The sequence below is a fragment of the Neopelma chrysocephalum genome, unplaced genomic scaffold, assembly GCF_003984885.1.
Source record: "Neopelma chrysocephalum unplaced genomic scaffold, ASM398488v2 Primary Assembly neopelma1_75, whole genome shotgun sequence".
Taxonomy (NCBI): Eukaryota; Metazoa; Chordata; class Aves; order Passeriformes; family Pipridae; genus Neopelma; species Neopelma chrysocephalum.
Window position 1 is genome coordinate 7,071,758 of NW_020897736.1, and position 21,250 is coordinate 7,093,007.

At 56.1% G+C, this 21,250-nt stretch overlaps 3 protein-coding genes across 7 annotated transcripts in view; 2 read left to right on the forward strand and 1 right to left on the reverse strand.

Annotated features, from left to right (window-relative positions):
- Window positions 1-5,647, forward strand: part of PLIN1 (perilipin 1) — an 8,821-nt gene extending 3,174 nt beyond the window's left edge. For 2 of the 5 annotated variants that reach the window (XM_027688686.1, XM_027688685.1), the window contains 8 exons: window positions 346-404; window positions 1,038-1,236; window positions 1,366-1,448; window positions 1,770-2,022; window positions 2,207-2,478; window positions 3,003-3,152; window positions 3,858-4,091; window positions 4,564-5,647. In XM_027688686.1, coding sequence (XP_027544487.1) covers window positions 360-404; window positions 1,038-1,236; window positions 1,366-1,448; window positions 1,770-2,022; window positions 2,207-2,478; window positions 3,003-3,152; window positions 3,858-4,091; window positions 4,564-4,944 — 1,617 coding nt within the window. In that variant the 5' untranslated portion in view covers window positions 346-359 and the 3' untranslated portion in view covers window positions 4,945-5,647. Of the gene's footprint in view, window positions 1-313; window positions 405-1,037; window positions 1,237-1,365; window positions 1,449-1,769; window positions 2,023-2,206; window positions 2,479-3,002; window positions 3,153-3,857; window positions 4,092-4,563 lie in introns of all 5 variants that reach the window. The other 3 variants (XM_027688684.1, XM_027688683.1, XM_027688688.1) reach the window with 2 other exon arrangements.
- Window positions 5,648-5,856: 209 nt separating this feature from the next.
- On the reverse strand, window positions 5,857-9,334 carry LOC113970159 (ras-related and estrogen-regulated growth inhibitor-like protein). Its single transcript, XM_027688751.1, has 4 exons — window positions 8,578-9,334; window positions 8,143-8,196; window positions 7,815-7,891; window positions 5,857-7,269 (listed from the first exon to the last, which is right to left on the reverse strand). The coding sequence occupies exons 1-4, from the start codon at window positions 8,894-8,896 to the stop codon at window positions 6,844-6,846; spliced, it is 876 nt and encodes a 291-aa protein (XP_027544552.1). The 5' UTR covers window positions 8,897-9,334; the 3' UTR covers window positions 5,857-6,843.
- Window positions 9,335-9,601: 267 nt separating this feature from the next.
- KIF7 (kinesin family member 7) lies at window positions 9,602-19,909 on the forward strand. Its single transcript, XM_027688516.1, has 18 exons — window positions 9,602-9,902; window positions 11,167-11,367; window positions 11,621-12,032; window positions 12,578-13,109; window positions 13,422-13,559; window positions 13,705-13,929; window positions 14,349-14,548; window positions 14,829-14,935; window positions 15,235-15,390; window positions 15,691-15,893; window positions 16,006-16,203; window positions 16,433-16,558; window positions 16,870-17,046; window positions 17,335-17,550; window positions 17,772-17,978; window positions 18,450-18,648; window positions 18,741-18,890; window positions 19,076-19,909. Exons 1-18 carry the CDS (start codon window positions 9,602-9,604, stop codon window positions 19,459-19,461), a joined length of 4,134 nt encoding a protein of 1,377 aa, XP_027544317.1. The 3' UTR covers window positions 19,462-19,909.
- The last annotated feature ends 1,341 nt before the right edge of the window (window positions 19,910-21,250 follow it).

A 21,250-nucleotide genomic window follows, 5' to 3' on the forward strand; every position in this document is an offset into this window, starting at 1 on the left:
CACATCTGTCAGCACCCTGGTTACTCTGAGTTTGCTTTGCCAATGCCCTTTATCCTGCCTGTACTGTAACTACTGCTAACTAGATGTCTCTCAGCTCATTTTGTTCATCTTTAGGTGTTAGGACACACTGGCAGGGGAGGGCTGTGTGGAGGCATTGGTTTTACAGCTTAACTGGTAAAAAGTCAAGCATTGGGCAATGCCACATCCACTGCACCCGTGGGAAATGTGTGTCTCAGCCCAACTCCCGGCCCTGCTGTGCTTGGAGGGGTGCAGGACTGAGGGAGGGAGCCTGAGCACAGCCCTGCCTTCGCAGTGGGGTCTGCGGCTCCCAACTTTGCTTTGCAGGTGGATGCGCCACGATGACGGTGAAGAAGAGTCAGACTCTGCAGAATGGAAGTGCCAAGGTGGGTGTGGGAAGAGGGAGAGAGGGGAGGGCAGAAGTGTGCCAAGGGGGCCAGGTAAGCACATACCAACTCTGCCAGGTGAACAGCAGTCACATCTCACACTGTCCCACATATCACTGTGTTATCTCTTTATGGATCTTTACCTGCAATAGTATAAGAGCATCATCAAAGGGAAAAAATAAACCTTTTTGCTTGCTTGAAATTAAATAGTTAAGATTCCGAAAAGTTAACCCTGAGCTGATGTGAGCCCTGGGTGACAGCTGCTGGCGGTGCCTGTCCTTCATCCATGGCCCCACTGTAGCCCCAAACCTCCATCAGGCACGGAGGTTTCCACAGAGTGGAAAGCCAGAGGGAGAACCCAGACAGTTGGGCTTGAGAGATGGGAAGAGTAGGGACTGTCATCCCTCTGACACTGCCTGTGATGTCCCCACTCCTTCAGTGGCAGCAGACAGCCTGCTTGTCCATGGCTATGTCTTACAGGACATAGATGGGAGACCCTCAATAGGGTATGAGAAATGGCCTTCTTCAGTGCAAGCCGAGATCCTCTGTGCTCTCTGAAACACATCAAATGTGGGTGATGGGGCATTCCTCAGGGAAAGGCTGTTGGCTAACTGATGCCCATCTGATGTGCAGGAGAACGTGCTGCAGAGGGTCCTGCAGCTGCCAGTGGTGAGCTCAACCTGCGAGAGCCTCCAGCGGACCTACACCAGCACCAAGGAGGCCCACCCGCTGATGGCCTCGGTGTGTGAGGTGTACGAGCGGGGCGTGCAGGGCGCCGGCGCCTTGGCCATGTGGGGCATGGAGCCCGTGGTGCGCAGGCTGGAGCCGCAGTGTGAGTGCCAGTGCCGGGGGGGCATGGCAGGGGTGCCCACCAGAGCCTCCCTTGGTGAGACAGTGATGGCACGAGCGTGTGCCTGGAGAGCCCAAGGTACTTTTCTTACCGTGCTTTTGCCCAAGGTAGTCGCTGTGGCCAACAACCTGGCTTGCCGTGGCTTGGACCACCTGGAGGAGAAGATCCCTGCCCTGCAGTATCCAGTTGATAAGGTAAGTCATGGGCAGGGCGATCTGGAACCCCCGCTCCCACTGCAGAGCCCACAGCACATCTTCTCTGGTCTTGTTTCTGAATGGTGAGGGGCTGCTGGGTGGAAAACAAGGCAGCCTAAGTGAAGGCTCCCAGATACAGATCAAAAATGTCCTGTGTCCCATCCCTGCCAGCTACCTCCAGCCCAGGCAGGAGAGAGCTGCTATGCCCCTCTCAGAGCTGTTTACTGGCATGGCTATGGCTGGGATCCCTGTGGTTCCCCCAGCTGTCCCATGCCACCCCAAGCTCACCAGCAGGGCTGTTCTCCATCTCTCTGCTGGCAGCTTGCATCTGAACTGAAGGACACCATCTCCTGCCCCCTCCAAAGTGCCAAAAGTACCATTGGCAGCTCCATGGATAAGATCATAGAGCTGGCAGCGGAGGGCTACGAGGCCACCAAGAGCACAGTGGAAACGACGGCAAAGTACACGAGGAAGAACTCGGTGACCCAGATGGCAGCTGCGGGGGTTGACACAGCCCTGGGAGGGCTGGAGAAGTTGATGGAGTACCTGCTGCCAGAGGAGGATGAAGAAGCAGGTAGTCCTGATGCCTAAATCCCCTCTGAGGTGTCTGGTGATGGCTGGCTTGGCAGCTCCTCACCTGTGGAGTGCATGAGGCAGGAGGCAGCCCCCGGATTTTGGTGTAGGGCTGCCTCAGAGGGTTGTCCCATCGGCTTGTAATCTTTCCACCATTCTTCTGCCTGTGCTCTTCTGCCTTTTAGATCAGAAGCCCAAAAAGAAACAGCAGTCAACAGCAAAGGTCTCCCAGCAGCAGGCCAGCACTGCCAGCACTGCCAGTGCTCCCAGTGCTCCCAGTGCTCCCAGTGCTCCCAGCACACTCAGTGCACCCAGCACTCCCAGTTCTCCCAGCACCCTGGGCCGGATTGGTGCCTTGGTTAGCTCTGTCTCCCACCGTGCTTACCAGCAAACCACCCAAAGCCTCCAGCGTGCCAAAACCAAAGGGCAGGAGCTGGCCACCTGGATCCCCATCGTGGTGAGTGCCAAATCCCACCTGCTGGGTTTCTGCACCCCATACCCTCTTTGGGGCTAATTTTCACATGAGACATTGCAGGCAGCTTGGAGGAAGTCCAAGCGCAGAGTATGTTTCTCCTGCGCAGCAGGACAAGGTGGGGCCATTGGTTCCTGTGTGATGTTCACACACAACCATGTACCACATCAGTGGGACAAGTTATTTTTAGCAGACTCCCAGTGTATAATTGTTGATTTATGGCATTGCCATAACATCCTTCCTAAAGCAAAAAGCCCCTCTAGAGACCCAGAGGGGATGAGGAGACAGAGGCCCCTCTCCCACCCTGTGCTGCAGTGGGAACCCCTTCCCTGGCCTGTCCCAAAATCCCAGAGCTCCCATCTGCCATTGGGGTTTCTCCCCGGGTGCACAAATGAACTCCCTGCTCCCTGTGCACCCCAAGGCCCCCGAAAAATCCTCAGGCTAAGCAGGATGGAGCGGATGGGACCTGCCAGCTCCCTCTGAGAGACGGCTTTTTGCTGCTCTTCCAGGGCAGCCTGGCCAAGCCGAGCACACCCGCAGCGCCGCCGGCCCGCAGTGACGGGCAGAGCAGCACGGGCGGCTGGCTGAGCCGGCGGCAGAGCAAGGCACCGGAGCAGAAGCAGGAGAAGGCAGGGAAGAAAGACAACAACCACAGCAAGGTATGGAGAAAAGGAGGGCAGTGAGCTAGGGATACCCCAAAGCATCCTCCTACCCATGGACTGTGCCAGCATGGAGGCTGTTTCCCCCACACCCTTGGGGACCAGGCCCCCATCCCTGCTGAACCCTGAACTGCAGCTTGGAGGAGATGAGTTGGGGGCTTGGCAGGAGGGCAGTCCCAGCAGTCCTCTTCCCTGATTCCCCAAAGCTGGGGGCTGTGGGCAGCCTCTGTGCCAGGCAGGGTCACGCTGTCTTGTATGTTCAAGACTCCTTTGGAGCTGTGGGGTGTCAGCACAGAGCTCACAACTGAGCCCTAGAACACTCCTGAAACCCCCCACCCCCCCACCGTGGTCCCAGCAGCAAGGGGTGGTGTGAGCTGGTGGGGCTGGGAACAGTCTCCGGCACTGGCTCCACTGGGACATAGGGACGGGAAGCGGCAGGTTGGGGTCACTGCCCTTCGCCTCTGCCTGCAGCGGAAGCACAGCCTGGAGCAGAGGGTCCCCGGGGGCCTGGAGTGGGGGGAGCTGGTGGGGACAGGGAGCGACCCTGCTGCAAAGGGCTGCAGTGGCTCTTCCAGAGCAGTGAGCTGAAAGCACTCAGGCTTCGAGCTGTGAAGGGGAAGGGGAGCCCAGGGCCAGCCCGTCCCATCCGAAGGGGCCGGTGGGGAAGGGGCCAGGATCGAGAGCTGAGCTGGTTTCTCTTGGCAGGCAGGGGAGGACCCTGGGCTGGTGGGCAGCGTGGCTCACAACCTGCAAAGCGCCTGTGCCTCCGGCATCTCCACCGTGAAGAAGGTCCCAGCCGTGGCCTGGGATGCGGCAGAGGGGTTGATCCTCTTCACCCCTCGCAGGCTGTCCAGGGCCATGGAAACAGTGGATGCTCTCGGGGGGACCCTCGTCAGTGCCCCTAAGCATCTGCTGGGCACCCTGTACAGCTTCGTGCCGGTGAGTTTGTCCCCAGCCAGGTCCTGTCCGTCTCCAGCAAACCCCATTTTTTCCAGCCTCCTCCCATGAGCATCTCATAGCTCCAGGAGGTACCAGAGTGGGGAGATGGGGTGCTGTGAGGACATCTCAGTCCCACCCTCCTCCTGAAGCATCCCCCAAGCTGTGACAGTAGTTCCCCAATAGGTTGGACAGTGGTCGCACCTTCACACAGTTCATTTCCAAGCCAGGGTGTTACCACACATTTCTGGGAAGGTGCAAGTTCAGGTTGAGACTATGTCCCCTCTTCTTTACCCCACCCTGTTGCTCCCCTGGGATCATTTCTCCACCACAGCTGCTCAGGGGTTGCCCCTCTGGGGGCATACTGGCTTATCCTGAGGTTCTCCCAGTTTGGGGGGGGGGGGGCTGTGTAGCACAGGTAGGGCAGGGCTGGCAGGTGGGTACAGCCTGGCTGGGTCCTCACCCCACCTCTCAGCTCCGCAGGCAGTCAGTGAAGGAAGCGGAGGCACCCAAGGGCAGCAAGTCTGACCCGGAGAAGACAGAGAAGAAGGAAGAGAAGGAGGACACCAAGGCTGCTGCCCCCTCCGCTGAGGAGAAATCCCAGCTGAGAAGCGACTGGCGGCTGTACCGTGGCCATCACCCCCTCTCCTTCCTGGGGCTCGAGGACCCCCTCTTCCTGCGGCACAACTACTACCGCAGCCCTGCCTTCGAGCCCGAGTACCCCTTCCCACGGAAATCCGCCTTCTCCCCCTACAACAGGCGGGTGAGTGAGGGCTCCTACCGCTTCAGCCCCGAGTCCATGTACAGCCGGGCTTACTATGGCAACCTCTACGCTCCTGTCTTCAAGAAAGACTGAGCCAGTGGGGAGGACAAGCACATCCCAGCCCCCTTCTAATCCCCCCACAGCACGCTTTGCCCAGGCCCCTGCCAGCTGCCCACACGCACCCCTGTGCCAGGACAGGAGCTTTAAGTGGTAGACAGGCCATAGGATGTCTTATTCCAGAGTGCATCAAGGTCAGGGTGAGGTAATAAAGGCAGACAAAAGCCCTGCTGCTGGAAGGAGAAGGTAGGGGGAGGTGGGACCGGAGGGGAGCAGTGAGGCGAAGGAGGTGTGGAAAGAGTGGTGAGACCAGAAAAGAGGAAAAGGGACCAGCCAGGGATAGCACTGGGTTACCCTGGTCCCTGCTGAACAGATAGCATGGACTTATATGGGCTTCACATTGAGAGAGCAGGGAGGACAGCAAAGCCATCAAACATCACCATGGCAAGCCTGGTTCCCCATCCTTCCTCCCTCCATCTCCCCTTGCAGGGCCCATCCCTGGCCACAGATTGCTCCTCCATGGAGGGGCTGAAGATTCCCACTGACCAGCAGGATTCATGAGTAGGAAAGCCCAGGGCATCTCCCTCCCAGCTGGTGGTGGGATAGATGGTGGGGTCAGGAAAATGACTGATGAGAACAGGTGGAGCTCCTGGAGCCCCTCTCCGACAGGATCACCTGGCTTCCCACAACGCCTTGTTGTATTCACTGCAATAATAAACCTTCTACCTGCCATTCACCCCATCTGCTCAGCTGCTTTATGGGAGTGAGACAACAAACCAAGGGAACAGAGTGGGGTGAGACCCCCAAACCAGGGCCAAGGGAGTGGGTGTGGGAAACACCCTCGGGTAGCTGCCACAGGGACAGTGGATGCTCATGCCCAGCACAGTACGTGCTTCTTCCCATGCCCCAAGTATGAATTCACAGCTCCAAGGAGCCAGGGCTTCCTGCCAAAGACAATTTATTGCATTTCCAGAAGAACACAGCAGAGAAATCAAGTGTCCATACAGCACACACAAACCCTTTTCCAACACACTGTTTTCCCAGGGCACGAGGGGAAGGGTTTGGGGAGAGGCAGGAAAAACCTCCCAGCAGCAGAAGGGTTCGGCAATGAGCCCAGACACCCCCTTCCCCACCTCCTTTCCTCCCCAGGGAGAGGCAGCCTTACAGAAGGAGTGGCTTGGGAAGGCCTGTGGTACCATCCCCATCCTGGGAACAAGCCCAGTGCCTGTTTTTTCCCAGGCGCAGCCTGTTGAGCGCTCACTCGCACAAGGGAAAGGGCTGTGATCACTGAAAGGCTGTGGGAGAGAGGACGGCTCAAAAGCAAGGCGGGTGGGATGGGAGGCATCAGCCCTCACCAAGGACCTCCAGGGTCAGCCGGAGCCGTGGTCTCTGGGACACGCTGGCACAGTGATACACACGTGGGAACTGCCAGTGCCTCCCGGTGGAGAAACCCCCACCTTCCAGCTCATGGGTGCTCCAGGGTTACTGGAGAGGATCCTGACGAGCGTTAAACAGGAATAAGGATCCCAGGGTAGGAGTGGAGAGACAAGGACTAGGGTGCTGTACAGAAGCAGTGTGTCACCTCTGCTCACCGACAGCCTGGGTAGCTCCTGCTGCAGGAGCTGGGGATGCTGCTGCCTGGAGCTGTGGCAAAATCACCCAGTGGTTTCCAGTGTTGGAGGATAGAAAGAATAAGCAGGAGGCACCTAAAAAGCTGGTACAGAAGAGAGTAGAGATTCTGTCCCGTCACAGAGCCAAGGGTAATGCATTCAGTCCTTGGCTGCATTGACTGTGTATGGCAGGACACCCAGACCTGACACTAGGAGGACAGCAAGGAACCCATCATACTTATGGAAAGACTCACACCACCTCCATGGGAGGAGGAGGCCTGGCCCAGCTGGGCAGCACAGAGAGCAGCAACATCCACGCTGTAGCTCAGAGGGAGTCCGTTCGTTTGCGGGTAAACACAGCCGACATGGTCTTGACAATGCCACGGATCCCTGTACCCTTTTTCAGTGCCAGTTTGGTGTCTGGGATGCGCTTGGCCAGTCCATGGAAGACCATGAGAGCCCCATGATAAGCCTCAGCTGCAGAGACCTCATAGAAACCACAGTCCAAAGAGAGGGCGAGGAGCCGACCCTCCTCGCTGGTCACCACCCGCTGGTGGTGCAGGTCCCGTTTGTTGCCCACAATGACGATGGGCACCTTCTCCTGGCTCTGACCCTCCTTGGCTGCCTTGATGAACTGGATTTTAAGGGGCAGGATGTTGAAACTGGCACGGTCACAGATACTGTAGACCAGGACAAAGCTGTCTGCCCACTGGATTCGCTTCTCCTCTGAGGAGCCATCCTCTGTCTGCTCCTGGGGAAAGAGAAAAGGAAGGGCATTTTTATCTGGCTCCCTCCCTCCACACCTACCTGCTAGAAGAGGGTGCAGCAATCCTAAGCCTAACAAACAGCAAAAGGGGAGAGAGAAAGAGGAGTACTGAGAAAGGCAGAGCAGCACCTGGCAGACCTCACCAAGGGGGACAATTTGGCCTTCAGCATCACTGTCCTTACCTCCTCACCCAGCTGCCAAGCACTGCAGGCTGCAGGTGAAAACAGCATGGGGACCTCAGAGCAGCATTTCCATTTCTCTAGCACAGTCCTGTCCTCACTCTGGGCTGGCAGTATTAGTGCTTCAGCTCCAATGTCCTCAGTCACAGGACCATGGGCTACAGTGACTATTGCTACCCTGCCAGCAATGCTGCTGCCCCGTGCTCGGCAGGTGAGAAGGGTTTGGTCACCTCTGATGTGTGAGCTTTGCTCAGCTAGAGCTCCCAGCCTGTGGTTTTCCATAGGTAACTTTCAGTAAAACATTATTTGTCCCTGGGGTGGAAATGGGTGACAGGAGTGGAGTCCTCTCACCTGAGAATTGGGGGCATCCCAGATGTGGAAGAGAATTTCTCGTCCATCCACCGTCACGTTGTGGCTGTAGATGAATTCTGCCCCCCCCCCAAAAAAAAAAGTTATCCTCATGGTATCACCAGCTGCCACCCAGGACCTTTTGCACCCCAGAGAATCAGTTCTGGAGCAAAGAGATGGTTCAGTGAATAAATACAACCACTAAGCCTCTGGGAGCAGGCAAAGGCTCTGGAGAAAGGCAGAAGAGGATGGTCAGGAAGGAAATCCTGTGGGCAGAAGCAGGGCTGCCTCCTGACCCCAGTCCCTAATGGGAACCTGGCCTGGCACTCACCCATGTCTCCGTACTCCCCGATAAAGCGCCGGGTCAGGAAACGCACAGTCAGAGCTGCAGAGGGAAAGATAAGAATCACCAGAATAACCCTAAACCAGAAGAATTCTCCTTTCTAGATCCAGAGCAGAGTCTGGCACTATCCCTCTGTAAACTCCCAACAGCATGAACGACCTCTGTTTTTCCCTCGGCCACCAGCAGTCTGCGAGCGGAGCAGAGGCACAGCATGACCCCACCGCATCAGCAAACTGCAGCTCAGTGGAAAATACCTTCTCCTGTCCCTCACCCGATACCTACAAGGTTGTGCTCACCTTCCCCAGCTCAAATCACAAGGGCTCAGCTCCATCTCACCAGTTTGCTCCACAGGCTGCTCCCTGCAGCTGGTCCTCCAAACACTGCTGCAGTTTGCAGCCTGGGAACCCCATGCTCCCAGCTCACCTGATTTCCCCACATTGTCCGCTCCCATCACAAGGACATTTGCTTCCATCTTCAGGGCAGTGGGGCCAGGCACCTCCATGAGGGCAGGGTGGTCGGGGGTGAAGCTGGTGCTCCGGCGCAGAGGCAGCCGGAGCCCCATTCCGAGCGTGGCCGTGGCTCTCCAGCAGTCCCAGCAGTGTGTGTACAACTCCTCTCGGCACAGCCGACAGTCCAGTGCTTCCCACGGCACCCAGGGGACCCGCGAGGACCATACCCCTCCCCGCAGCCGCAGGGGCGGTGCAGAGGGAACTGCAGGCAGCCGGATGAAAAACTTTGTCATCGCTCAGACTGTCCTGAACATACGTCAGTGCCTGGAGCCGGCCGTGCCAGCCCCCAGCGCAGCGGGCGGCCGGGAAGCTCCGGCTGTCTGCACCAGCTGCTCCGCAAACTGCATCCCAGGAGGTGCCCACGCCTGCACCTCGAGCACTTTGCCCCTTGGCAGCGCCACGTATCCCCTTGTCCCTTCCCCATGGCGACCGTGGGAATGCCCGCCAGAAGTGGAGGAGTGTCTGACAAGTGCTGGGGAGTCTCGTCAGGGACGGAGCATCTCATGAGAGATGGAGCCCCTTGTAAGTGACTCTCCAGCATCCCACGGGGTTGGGGAACATTGTTTCACGAGAGATGAAGCATCTCACGACTGACGGAGCGTGGTCCCACACTTGATGAAGCACCGCACGAGGGATGGAGACCCTTGTGAGTGATGGAGCATCCTACGAATGACGGAGCGTCTCCCGAGTGATGGAGCATCTCTGGAGCGACTGAGCTCGTCGGGAGCACCCACCGCTTGCCTGGACCCGCCGCACAGCCCCCGCAGCCCTCCCGCATCCCCCGTTCCCCCCCGGCCGCTCTCTCCCGGGTGCTGCCCGGGGGTTGGCGAGGACCAGCCTCCGACCCCGCAGCATCCTCCCTTCCCTCTCTCCCTCCCTCCCTCCTTCCCCTGCCCGGGCGGAGCCTTTGACGCCATCGCGGGGCGCCCGGCGCGGCCATGGCGGCGGAGGGGGCTGCGGTGCGGGTGGCGGTGCGAGTGCGGCCGCTGCTGCCCCGGGAGGCGCTGCGGGGGCACCGGCCCTGCCTGCGGGGCGATGCCGCCACCGGCGAGGTGTCGCTGGGCCGCCGCCGGTTCCGCTTCGCCGCCGTGCTGCCCGAGGCGGCGGGGCAGGCGGCCGTGTACCGGGCCTGCGTCCAGCCGCTGCTGCGCGCCTTCTTCCGCGGCTTCAACGCCACCGTCTTCGCCTACGGGCAGACGGGCTCCGGCAAGACCTACACCATCGGGGAGGCCAGCGTCGGTGAGTCGCGCCGGGACCGGCAGCGCCGCGCCCGCCAGCATCCCTGTTCCACCAGCATCCCTGCTCCGCCAGCATCCCTGCTCCGTCAGCATCCCTGTTCCTCCAGCATCCTTGTTCCTCCAGCATTCCCACCACTCCCAGCTCTCCCCACCAGTCCTGCACTGCACCTTCTTCCATCCCCACCTCCTTCCATCCCCAGCCAAGCCACCAACACCACCATCATCCCAGCCATCTCTCCCAACCCTCCAGCCTTGCCATCCACCCCCATTTCAGCACCTGTGCTCTCTATCCAAACCCTACAGCATCATCTCCATCACTTTCAGCATCACTGTCCTAACCAACCCTTCCACCCTGTCAGCCCCCACCAGCCCAACCCCACTCCTGTACCACCCCTCCCCATCCTTTCCCTCCAGCAGCCTTTCTTTCTCGCCACCCATGCTGCTGTAACCACCCCCAAGGAAACCACCTTTGAGATCACAGCATGTAGGGTTTCTCCTTTTCCACTTCATGACAAGTGAGAGGACCTGGTCCTCCACCTGCTCTGGAAGTGGTGGTGATCTTCCTAGGTCCTGAAATAAACCTGAAGGAGAGTGAGGTTTGCAGGGGTTAATCCTGTTAGTTTGTTTATGTGAAGAAATCGGGGAAAGAGAAAAACTTTTCGTCCTGGTTTAATGGCATTGTGATCTCTTACAGAGGACATACAGTAAATGTTTCAGTCAGCTTTAGTTAATTGCATAGTTTGTAAACATTGAATTGTTTCCATACTTTCAGTCTACCTCTGTTTTCAGTTTCCCGGTTTAGACTATCATTGCACTAAATTTGGGAATCACCTTTTTACACAGCTGTTGGAGAAAAAAGGAAAACCATTTTAAACTCAGACAGCAGAGTGCTGCTTGCAGGCTGCAAGCACAAAAAAAAAACTTCTCAGAGAGGGGAAAAGTTGTGGAGTCATGCTGGCTTCAAAGGACAGCACACTGTAGCTGCAGACATGGTGTTTGCTACGTGCTAAAATGCCAAACAGCATTCTTGAGCCTTCTTGAGGAAGGACTGGAAATGAGCAGCTTTGCTGGAATCCAGCACAGCAGTGGGATAGGATTTGCCCAAAGGTCCTGTAGGATGTTTAACCCGGGCTGTGAGGGCTGAGCTGTGGGAGGGTTGTGAGGTTGCTCCTTTCCAGCTGACGTACGCTGCTGGCAGGCTTCTGTCCACAGCTCTGTCCCCAGACATTCCCTGCTCCCTGTGACCCTGTGCCTCTCTTTGCCAGCTTCCATCAACGAAGATGAGCAGGGCATCATCCCACGAGCCATGGCTGAGGCCTTCAGGCTCATTGATGAGAACGACCTGATCGACTACACAGTACGAGTGTCCTACCTGGAAGTGTACAAGGAGGAGTTTCGGGACTTGCTGCAGGTGGATACAGCCAGCAAAGACATCCAGATCCGGGAGGATGACAAGGGGAACATTGGTATGTGTAGCTGCTCACGGGCTCCTTTTCTCCCCATGTCAGAGGCCAGAGCTGGGTTATCTATCTCTGAAGACAGAGCCAGGTCTTCTCCCTCCATCCCTTTGTCCATCTCCTGCAGCAGATTGCTGTGCTTTGTGCTGAAAGCCAGTCTATGCACGGCACAGTATGAGCAGGGTGACAGAACCAGGCATGCAGAGGAGCTGCAACCTTGGGCAGCCCGTCCCTCCCAAACACAGCTCCCTTTGCTTTGCAGTGCTCTGCGGCGTGAAGGAGTCAGAAGTGGAAGGGCTGGACGAGGTGCTGAGCCTGCTGGAGATGGGGAACACAGCCAAGCACACGGGAGCTACCCACATCAACAGGCAGTCGAGCCGCTCGCACACCATTTTCACGGTGACCATGGAGCAGCGGCGTGGGGCTGGACGCCTCCCCCTGCACCACCGCCCGCCCTCCGTCCCCGCCGCGGGACAGGTCCTGGTCTCCAAGTTTCACTTTGTGGACCTGGCAGGCTCAGAGCGAATTGTGAAGACAGGAAACACAGGGGAGAGACTGAAGGAGAGTATCCAGATCAACTGTGGCCTCCTGGCCTTGGGCAATGTCATCAGTGCCTTGGGAGATCCTCGGAGAAAGACCACGCACATCCCATACAGGGACTCCAAAATCACCAGGTACCGCTGGGACCAGGACACCCCATGTCTTATGGGCTCATTTTGCAGGTCTACCCTGTCTGCAGGTTTTCATTTAAGGAAGCTTGAGGAGCAACGAGGCCAGGATAGAAATGACAGAGTAGCTCATTGCAGTGCTGGAGAAGACAAGGCTTGTATGAGTCATGCTGCTGAAGCTGAGATGGGGTGTCACTGTGTGTTTTCCTGCGCTTCCTGCCTGGCAGGGAATAAAAAAAGCTTCCCGTAGGCTTGTTTGATGGCCTGCAGTTAGTTCTTAGCTCAAGCAGGTGGCCTTTGCGATCTCTAGCAGGATCCCTTGCAGCACATGCCTAGCTAGCAGTGATCACAGTCAGGGAGCCTCGGGAATTATTCAGATGGAAACTTGCCATGGTGCAAACTGTAAATCCACTCACCTCACTACTGCCAAACCAACTACTGAACAAGAATATCGTTTTCCTTGAGCTTAGCTTCTGAAAAAGGTTGAAAACCTTCTGATTCCTGTGTTATTTTTGTATTTCAGCTGTTATTATCACTGTGCTCTTCCCTAGGATTCTGAAAGACTCTCTGGGAGGGAATGCCCAGACTCTGATGATAGCCTGCGTCAGCCCATCCTCCTCCGATTTTGACGAGAGCCTCAACACACTGAATTACGCCAGCCGGGCTCAGAACATCCAGAACAAGGCGGTGGTGAACTGCCGCAAGGAGACGGAGCACATTGAGGAGCTTCACCTGCAGATAAAGAACCTGCAGAAGGCGCTGGAGCAGCGGCAGCGCTCCGAGACCCGCATCATCAACCGCTCAGGCAGCGCCAAGCGCTGCGCGCCCGACCCCACGGCGCGGCTGCTGGCAGAGTGCGCCCATTACCGCACCTGCACCGACGCCGCGTACCGGCTGCTGATGGAGCTCCAGGAGGACAGTAACCTGACAGTGGAGCAGATCCTGCGGGTCAAGGAGTGGCTGTGCACCGTGGAGAGCGAGAGGAGCGAGCTGACCTCGGCCGGGCTGGACAGCGGCATTGAGAGCACCTCCATGGAGGACCAAAGCGCTGAGGCACAAAGTTCAAAGCTGGCAAAAGCCCAGGTAACAGCTGGGGTGTTGCAGCTCTGAGGTTGGGTTCATCTGGCGGCCGCTGGAGGCAGCAGCCCCAGTGTGGCATGATGGAAGGGTCAGGAGAGGGAGAGGAGAAGAATCCTATCCAAGAGGCCACAGGGAGGCAGAAAGACATGGTCATCCCGGCAGGCAGGAAGAAGTTGGATTCAGCTGCAGCTGAGAGATTTATTTTGCAGGAAAAATCTGGGTCTGCAGAGCTGCTATGCCCTTGCAGAGTCCAGCATGGGAAGGGAAGGGCAAAGGTGGATGCTGATGCTGCCTCTCATGTATTTTGGGGAGCAGGTGAACACCGAGAAGAAATGTGGGTCCATCAAAGATGAGCAGGTGGCCAAACTGCAGAGGCAAGTGGAGCGCCTGGAGGAGGAGAACCGTGATTTCCTGGCTGCCCTGGAGGATGCCATGGAGCAGTATAAGCTGCAGGTATTTCTGGGCTCTGCTCTCTTTGTAGGGACCTGCCCCACTCCTCCCTGTCCTGCCCAGGGAAGCCCAACCCAGCTTTCAGGTTCCTCTGTAGCAGGTCCGAGATCAACATGTATATAACTACATTTTTCTCATTGTTTCCTAGAGTGACAAACTGCAGGAACAGCAGGATAAGATCTCAGAGCTGCATGTGCGCTTGGAGATGGCAATGCCAAACCTGTGTGTGCCAGAACTGCTGGAAAACCTTCACCTGGTGACTGCCAGCCAGAGACCTCACACGGCCCCACTGGATGCTGCCCCATCCCAAGGCCTTGGTGGCGTTCTCTCAGGGCTCCTTCCTGAGCAGAGTGGAAGAGCCCTTTGCAGGAAGGTGAGGCACAAGGCTGTGCCATTGAAGAACTGCTGCCTCTTCATTTGGCTGCTCTCCACTGCAGGAATTGCTTTTTCACTGCTGTTGAACATGACCCTTGTCAGAAGTGTAGTCCAGAGGACTGCACTCCATGTGCAAATCCAGGGAGTTTCACAACTCTGGCAAAAACAGCCCAGCTTCAATAGTGAGGCTTTTACTTTGATGCTTTGGGTGAGTCCCAGATTTGCTCAGTGTCTGAGCAGCAGAAGGCAGGAGGGCAGGAAGCTGGGTCTGGCAACACACCAGTGCTACTGAAAATAGGCTCAACTCCATTTTTTTGCTTCTCTTTGTGTCTAGCAGTGATGCCCAACTGGGAGCTGCTTTTTCTGACACTGGCCCTCATGCAGCATGTTTCCTCTCTTTCCAATTCCGTGCCCCAGCAGCTCAACAGCAACTTCTCCTTCCAGGAGGAGGAGCTGGCAGGATGGCACCCGAACCACACACAGGGCCTGACTGGTGATCGTGAGGTCAAAGATGTGGTGCTGAGGAGGGAGCTCAACCAGGACTCAGAGAAGCCATCAGAGTTGTCCTCAGGAGAGGAGGTGGAGTGGGAACGGAAGCGGTCCCTGTCCCAGCGCCGGTGAGTTGGGGCTGTCCCAGCCCTGTGCAGTGCCCTGTCAGTTGTGTGACAGGCTGTCCCACCACTGCAGCTCAGCTCTCATGTCTGAGAGCAAATGCTGCCTGTGGGGTCAGTGATTCTGCTGAGATATTTTGCTGCTCCCTGGGGAGCTAATTACTATATTTCCTGACCACAGCTACTGTTTCCATCTCCTTCTGAAGTCTGTGGATCATGAGGGTCCTTACTGCGAACAGCTGTAGCAATGCCCAGACCCAACTGATTAATTTGCTGCTTTTTCTAGAAATGGGATCCAAAATTGGAGCAAGAAAGAGATTTGCATGTTGAGTGAGGAGCCAAGTAGAGGCAATGCCCATTTGATTCAGGAGGAGCAGCTGGAGCTGTCAAAAGGCAAGTAGCAACCATAGTTTCTTGGGCAGTCTCCTGCAGGCTTTGTTGAGTGCTCTTGATGTCCCACCTGGATAATCCCAGAGGACAAAACTGGAGCAGATGACAGTCCAGCTGCTTTTGTTAAGGAGAAACTTGAACTCCTAGGGTTAGGAGTTCTGGCGAGAGTGTGTGTTTTGGTGGAAGCTGCAGGTGACTCTGGGCAATGCTGTGCCAGACTCTGGCTACAGATGTGAGATCAGATTGTCCTGTCACTCAACTACTAAGATGGGGCCTTCCTTACCTGGGAATCTGTGTTGCAGAGGTCTGTGGGAAGCGGGAACCGCTGGTCAGTTACTGGGAGCGCCTGTCAGGAAAGGACTCTGAGTGGAGGCTGGTGCAAGCGCAGCAGAAGATCCGAGAGCTGGCGATCAACATCCGCATGAAGGAGGAGCTGATCACAGAGCTTATTAAGACAGGTGCAGAGTTACTGGCCAGAAAATGCACCCCTTTCCCATGAAACAACCTCCTAGTTATGATGTGTGGTCTGTGCTTCCATCCTCATCTTCCTGTGTTGCTTGTGCTCAGTCCCTTCTCCTGTAGATAGCGGAGCCCTGTTTCTCCCTTCCTTTAGCTGACAGAAACCCTTCCCACTAGTTTCTCCCTTCCCTGGAGTGGCTGAGGGAAAGGGAGCAGTTGGTGTCTGTAGCCAGAAATACTTGGAGGGAGAGAGAGGAAAGGTGAGGATCCTGGCTGTGAGGGAGGGGGCTGTGTTGCAGGCAAGGACGCCCAGGCTCTGAACAGGCAGTACAGCCAGAAGATCAGCGAGCTGGAGCAGGAAGCAGAGCAGGTGCGGGCAGAGCTGAGCGACAGCCAGAAGCAGCTCCAGGAGCTGGAGGGCAAGGAGCCGTGGGACCCCGGGGAGAAGCGCAAACTGCAGGAGTACCGCACACGTGTGGCGGCCGCGCAGAGCAAGGCACAGGTGAGTGGGAAGAGCTCTGGCCACCCGAGAGCGAGCAGGGGCAGATTGGGGGCACCTCTGCAAAGGGCACAGGGGAGGTGCCGAGGCCAAGGGCAGCTTTCCCCTCCGGCAGGTTCTGTGCAAGAAGAAGCAGGCGACAGAGAGGCTGGTGTCGCTCTCGGCCCAGAGCGAGAAGCGGGTGCAGGAGCTGGAGAGGAACATCCAGCTGATGCGGCGGCAGCAGGGGCAGCTGCAGCGGCGGCTGCGGGAGGAGAGCGAGCAGAAACGGCGGCTGGAGACGGAGGTGAACAAGGGACAGCACCGAGTCAAGGTAGGAATGGGCAGGGGCAGCTGCGCCACTGTGGTATTTGTGAGGATGGGAATGGGTGGGCTCTGCAAGCTGGTAGCTCTGATGGAGTCTCTGATTGTCTTGGAGAGCGTGGAGATGGAGAGAGAATATCCAAAGAGCTGGAGGAGAACATAACCTGTCCCTCAGCCCCTGGCTGTAGGGCAAACATCTTCTGCTCCCTCCATGCTCATGGCTGCTCTTTCACACCCAGGAACTGGAACTGAAGCACGAGCAGCACCAGAAAATCCTGCGCATCAAAACTGAGGAAATTGCGGCTTTCCAGAGGAAGCGGCGGAGCGGCAGCAATGGTTCTGTGATCAGCCTGGAGCAGCAGCAGGTACAGAGCGAGTCTGCCGCCTCTTTCCTGCTCAGAGGGGATGCTGTAGGCTGACAGGGGAGATCTGAAAACAGGGACCTCAGCCCAACCTGCCCTTGAGGAGGACAGCCCATAGTATCACTTGCATCTAGCAGCAGAAGACTTAGATCTTGGAGCTGGAAGGATAAAACCAGCCAAGTCTGTGCTGTCAGTAGCAGAGATGGAATCGAGACTCTCATTCTGGTCTCAACCCCATTGCTCTTAGCAGTCCTGTGCACTGCTGCTGCTATCTGCACACACACACACATGCCCTTTACCTCTCTCTCCATCAGAAAATTGAGGAACAGAAGAAGTGGCTGGACATGGAGATGGATAAAGTTCTCGAGCAGCGCCGAGCCCTGGATGAGCTGGAAGATGAGCTGAGGAAGCGGGAAGCTATCGTGGCCAAAAAGGAAGCCCTGCTGCAGGAAAAGAATGGCCTGGAGAGCAAACGACTGCGCTCCAGCCAGGTAGGACAAGAGTGACACCCCAATCCCTTGCTTGATTTCCAGCAGAGGTGGAGGCTGGAAGACCTGGGTGCTATCTTGGTTATGGCAGAGGGCTGCAGGCCAGGACAAAGTGGTGTTGGGAAGTGAGTGGAAATCTGCCTCTATGTAACAGCCTGGTTGTGCTGTGCCTCTGAGCTAGTTGGTTTGTTAGCCCTTGGCTTATGACTGCGGGGTCACTTGACCTACAGAGGGAGTAGAAAGGGGCTGAGGGCCTGACTTGCCTTTAGAGCAGATCCCCTTGTGCTGCAGGCCCTCACAGATGACATAGTGCGCGTGTCCAGCCGCCTGGAGCACCTGGAGAAGGAACTGACTGAGAAGAATGGGCAGCTGCGTCACGGCAGTGCCCATGACCAGCAGCAGATCCGCCAGGAGATCAACAGCCTGCGCCAGGAGAAGGATCAGCTGCTCAAACAGAGGCTGGAGCTCGACAACAAGCTCCGTCACGGCACCTTGCTGTCCCCAGAGGTACCTCTGCTTGGGCTGGGCCTCCCTCCTTGCAAGAGCGTGAGGTAACAGGAGAGAAGTGAAGACCAGAGCACAGGGTTGTTGGCAAATGCTCCCTCACATCCCCAAACTGTGCATATCCCAGCTTCTCACCGACACTATTGAGATGACAGGGAAGGTTGGGGCAGGGTGAGACAGAGCAAACCCTTTGCTCCCTATTAACTGCAGCTCTGCCCTGGCAGGAGGAACGGATCTTGTTCCAGCTGGATGAGGCAATCGAGGCTCTGGATGCAGCCATCGAGTACAAGAATGAGTCCATCACGTGCAGGCAACGAGTCCTGCGGGCCTCAGCCAGCCTGCTGTCCCAGTGTGAGATGAACCTCATGGCCAAGCTCAGCTACCTCTCCTCCTCTGAGACCCGAGCTCTGCTCTGCAAGTACTTTGACAAGGTGGGAGACAAATGCCCTTTGTGCTGGTGGGAGCTGTAGTTAATTTACTGGCTATTAGTGATTACATTATTAGCCAGCCAGAACACACAATTAATATAACATGGCTTGAAAGCAACTGTTAACAGAAATGATGATCTGACCAAACTCTTTGTTTTCCTCAGTTTCAAGCTTTCTCCCTGCCTCCTACTGTAGTTTTGCCCTGTAAAGTCAGGCCACAAAACCACAGCACCATGACCCCCAGCTGGGAGAGGGGCTTAACTAATCATAGGATGCATGGATCCCTGCAGTGGCTCTGCCACATCAGTGCAGCCACACCTTGCTCTTCCCTCCACGAGGCAGCTCTGACATCCCAGCACTACTAACCTTTGTAAGCTGTACCAAAAAACTAACTTGATTGGGGCTCAGTGGGGCAGGAGATCTTCCAGGGTGCTGAAGGAGCTGAGGTGTTCCTTGCTCTTGGGCCCTGGCCAGGTGGTGACCCTGCGAGAGGATCAGCACAGGCAGCACATTGCCTTCTCGGAGCTGGAGATGCAGCTGGAGGAGCAGCAGCAGCTGGTGCACTGGCTGGAGGCGGCCGTGGAGCGCCAGCGCCTGGAGATGGACCGGCAGCTCACCCTGCAGCAGAAGGAGCACGAGCAGAACATGCAGTTACTGCTGCAGCAGAGCCGTGGTAACCCCCCAGCCCCCAACATGGGCAGCAGTGCCACTGCTTTTGTCTCTCAGGGGTCTTGCATGCTGAAGTGGCCTTGTTTTCTCTTGTAGAGCACATGGACGAGGGGCTGGCCAGCAGCAGGCTGCAGTATGAGGCAAGGATTCAGGTGCTGGAAAAGGAGCTGAGCCGTTACATGTGGGCAAACCAGGAGCTGAACCAGAGACTGAGTAACATGAACCTCCATCCTGGACAGGCCAAAGGTGAGAGGAAACCCAGGCTGGGGCTTTGCTGTTCCTACCAAGTTAAAAGGGAGTTTCAATTCCTGTCCCAAAAGCTTGGAGTACCGAGGGTACAGGTCTTTCAGCAAGTGCTCCACAGGCACCAATTCTGATGAGGAAAGTAGAGATCCTGATACTCACCTCGCTGTACCCTCAATTTTTCCCAGCAGGGATGGAGAGAAGCATTCACGGGGCTGGGGACAGAGCTGCCCCTGTGCTCGGGACCTGTGAGGAATCCAGCCCTGGGGAACAGCCCGTGCCTCTGGCTGTCACTGAAGAGAGCCATCGGGTCAGGGAGGAGAGCAGGGACCTGGTGCACGCCCCTTTGCCCTCCACATGGAGACGTTCCTCCCTGCCCAACGACAGCCCCGGGGACCTCCGGCAGAGGGATGTGGAGCACTTGCTGAGGGCGGGGCAGCCCTACGAGCTGCACCCACCCCGGAGCCTCGCTCCTGCTTCCAAGCCCCGCCGGGAACTGCGCAGAGCCAGCCTGAACATGAGCCCCGTGCCTCACCACCCAGCCATGATCGACGTGAGGAAAAACCCCCTCTAGACACAGGCTTAACACCCACCTGGCACAGGGCAGGGAGGAGCAGGTATTGCTGACATGGCTTGAGTGCCTTCCTGCCTCACAAGCCAGCCTGGCTCCAACCCTGTTACATTTCAGAGGCCTGAGGAAGAGAAAGATGTGACCTTTCATCATAAGTGTGTAAGGTGGGAGCACGAGCCTGCATTCTCCATGTTGCTGCCAGTCCAGAGAGCACTGACAGGACACTTTGCCCCTGCAGCAGCTGAAACACTGTGAAGCAGGATACACCCTCCACCCTGGCCTCTTAACACTAAAAACTTGTTTACAATTTGGAAACCTCTGCTGCAGGGCTTGCTCAGCCCTGGCAGCCTTGGAGGGGGATGCTCTGCAGTCCTGCAGAATTTGTACATACATTTTTTTGTAGTAACTTGGAGTTTTTTACGTTTCTACTATAACTTTTTTAATAAAGCAGAGTGAGTTTTATGAAGCAGTCACTTGGCATAGGGTCCACTGGTCACTTACTCCGGGTACACAAGAAAAGAGCTTTATTTTAATCTCACTGCATGGGAACTCAACTGCTCTCAAAATGTTGCCTTCAGGTTTGAAGATTTGCTTTGTGTAAGTGCTCCCTGCTAGAGGTGGCTCCCTACATTAAGTTGCCACAGGAAAAGCATCTCCAGCCAGCAGCAGAATTGTCTGAAACATCCAGGATAAAAGTAACTCTGGTTCTGTTTTCCTGTTGCAGACTATAAGCTGCTTTAAGCAGTGTTTTTATACATCCAGTATGGATATAAGGGTGACTAAATACAATCCTGCAACTTAACACTGACAGCTCAGGAAGGGGGACATAAGTTTAATTGTGGCAGAGCAAGAAATGAAAGCCCAGGTATTTGCTTTAAGAAGGGCAAGGGAGAAGGGCAGCTTCGCCACCTGACCCCAAAAAGCAAGCAACTGCTTCAGCCTGAAATCATGAGGCACACAGCTACCACAACCACCATTTGAGGAGTAACACACCAAGTAAAAAGCCAGCATCTGATGTAGGAACCACCTTCTGATCTTCCTCCTTGCTAGCAGTAGTGTGGCAGTGAGGGGGGGATATTACTGGGGGCTCTGGGTGTGGCTGAGTTGCACAAGACTAAGTTCAGAGACTTTATTTTCTGCCATTGAAACAAAAATCTTCAATAGGGAAAACAGGAATCCATTCTACTTGGAAGTAAGTAGTAGATTTGGATCTCCATGCCTGTGTATCAGTCCACCTCCTTGAAGCAGGTGCACCTCTCTCAGAAGCAAAATAACCACTAGTGAGTACCCGCTTTCTCCCTTCTTTGCAGAGGGAAACTGACAGTTTTCCCCACAACGCAGTGTTCCCAGGAAACAAACTCCATTCAATCCCATCTAACCCCTTAAAGCCACCTAACAAACCTCAGCATTGCCATGCCTGGTTTTAGGATGACCTCACATAACCTTCATAGCTCTCCACTTCCTGTGTGCTCAGTAGACACAGTGGGGTGAATTCTCTGAAATCCAGCCATGCACACATCACTATCCTAAGGCAAAGGATCCTTGTGGGTCCCTTCCAACTCGGAATATTCTGTGATTCTGATTCTGTGAAAAAATTCATCTCAAGATCACGCACCGTTTTAGCCCCTTGTAGGCTACATCTCAGGCACTGAATCACAGCTCCTGCTCTCTGCATGGGGTTAGAATGCAAACGTGTCACGGGCAACCAAGTCACCATTTAATCAGTGACTCAGCTGGGTAGTCTTGGAGCTGTCATCTCGTTATTCCATCCAAGTTTTACTTCTCAAGGTTA

Coding starts and splice junctions, on each gene's coding strand:
- KIF7 (XM_027688516.1), top strand. CDS start 9,602: ATGGCGGCGGAGGGGGCTGCGGTGCGGGTGGCGGTGCGAGTGCGGCCG. Junction 11,368..11,620: donor GGATGACAAGGGGAACATTG/GTATGTGTAGCT, acceptor TTTGCTTTGCAG/TGCTCTGCGGCGTGAAGGAG. Junction 13,930..14,348: donor GAAGAGCCCTTTGCAGGAAG/GTGAGGCACAAG, acceptor TCCGTGCCCCAG/CAGCTCAACAGCAACTTCTC.
- LOC113970159 (XM_027688751.1), bottom strand. CDS start 8,896: ATGACAAAGTTTTTCATCCGGCTGCCTGCAGTTCCCTCTGCACCGCCC. Junction 7,892..8,142: donor CGGGGAGTACGGAGACATGG/GTGAGTGCCAGG, acceptor GGGGGGGGGCAG/AATTCATCTACAGCCACAAC. Junction 7,270..7,814: donor GGGATGCCCCCAATTCTCAG/GTGAGAGGACTC, acceptor CTCTTTCCCCAG/GAGCAGACAGAGGATGGCTC.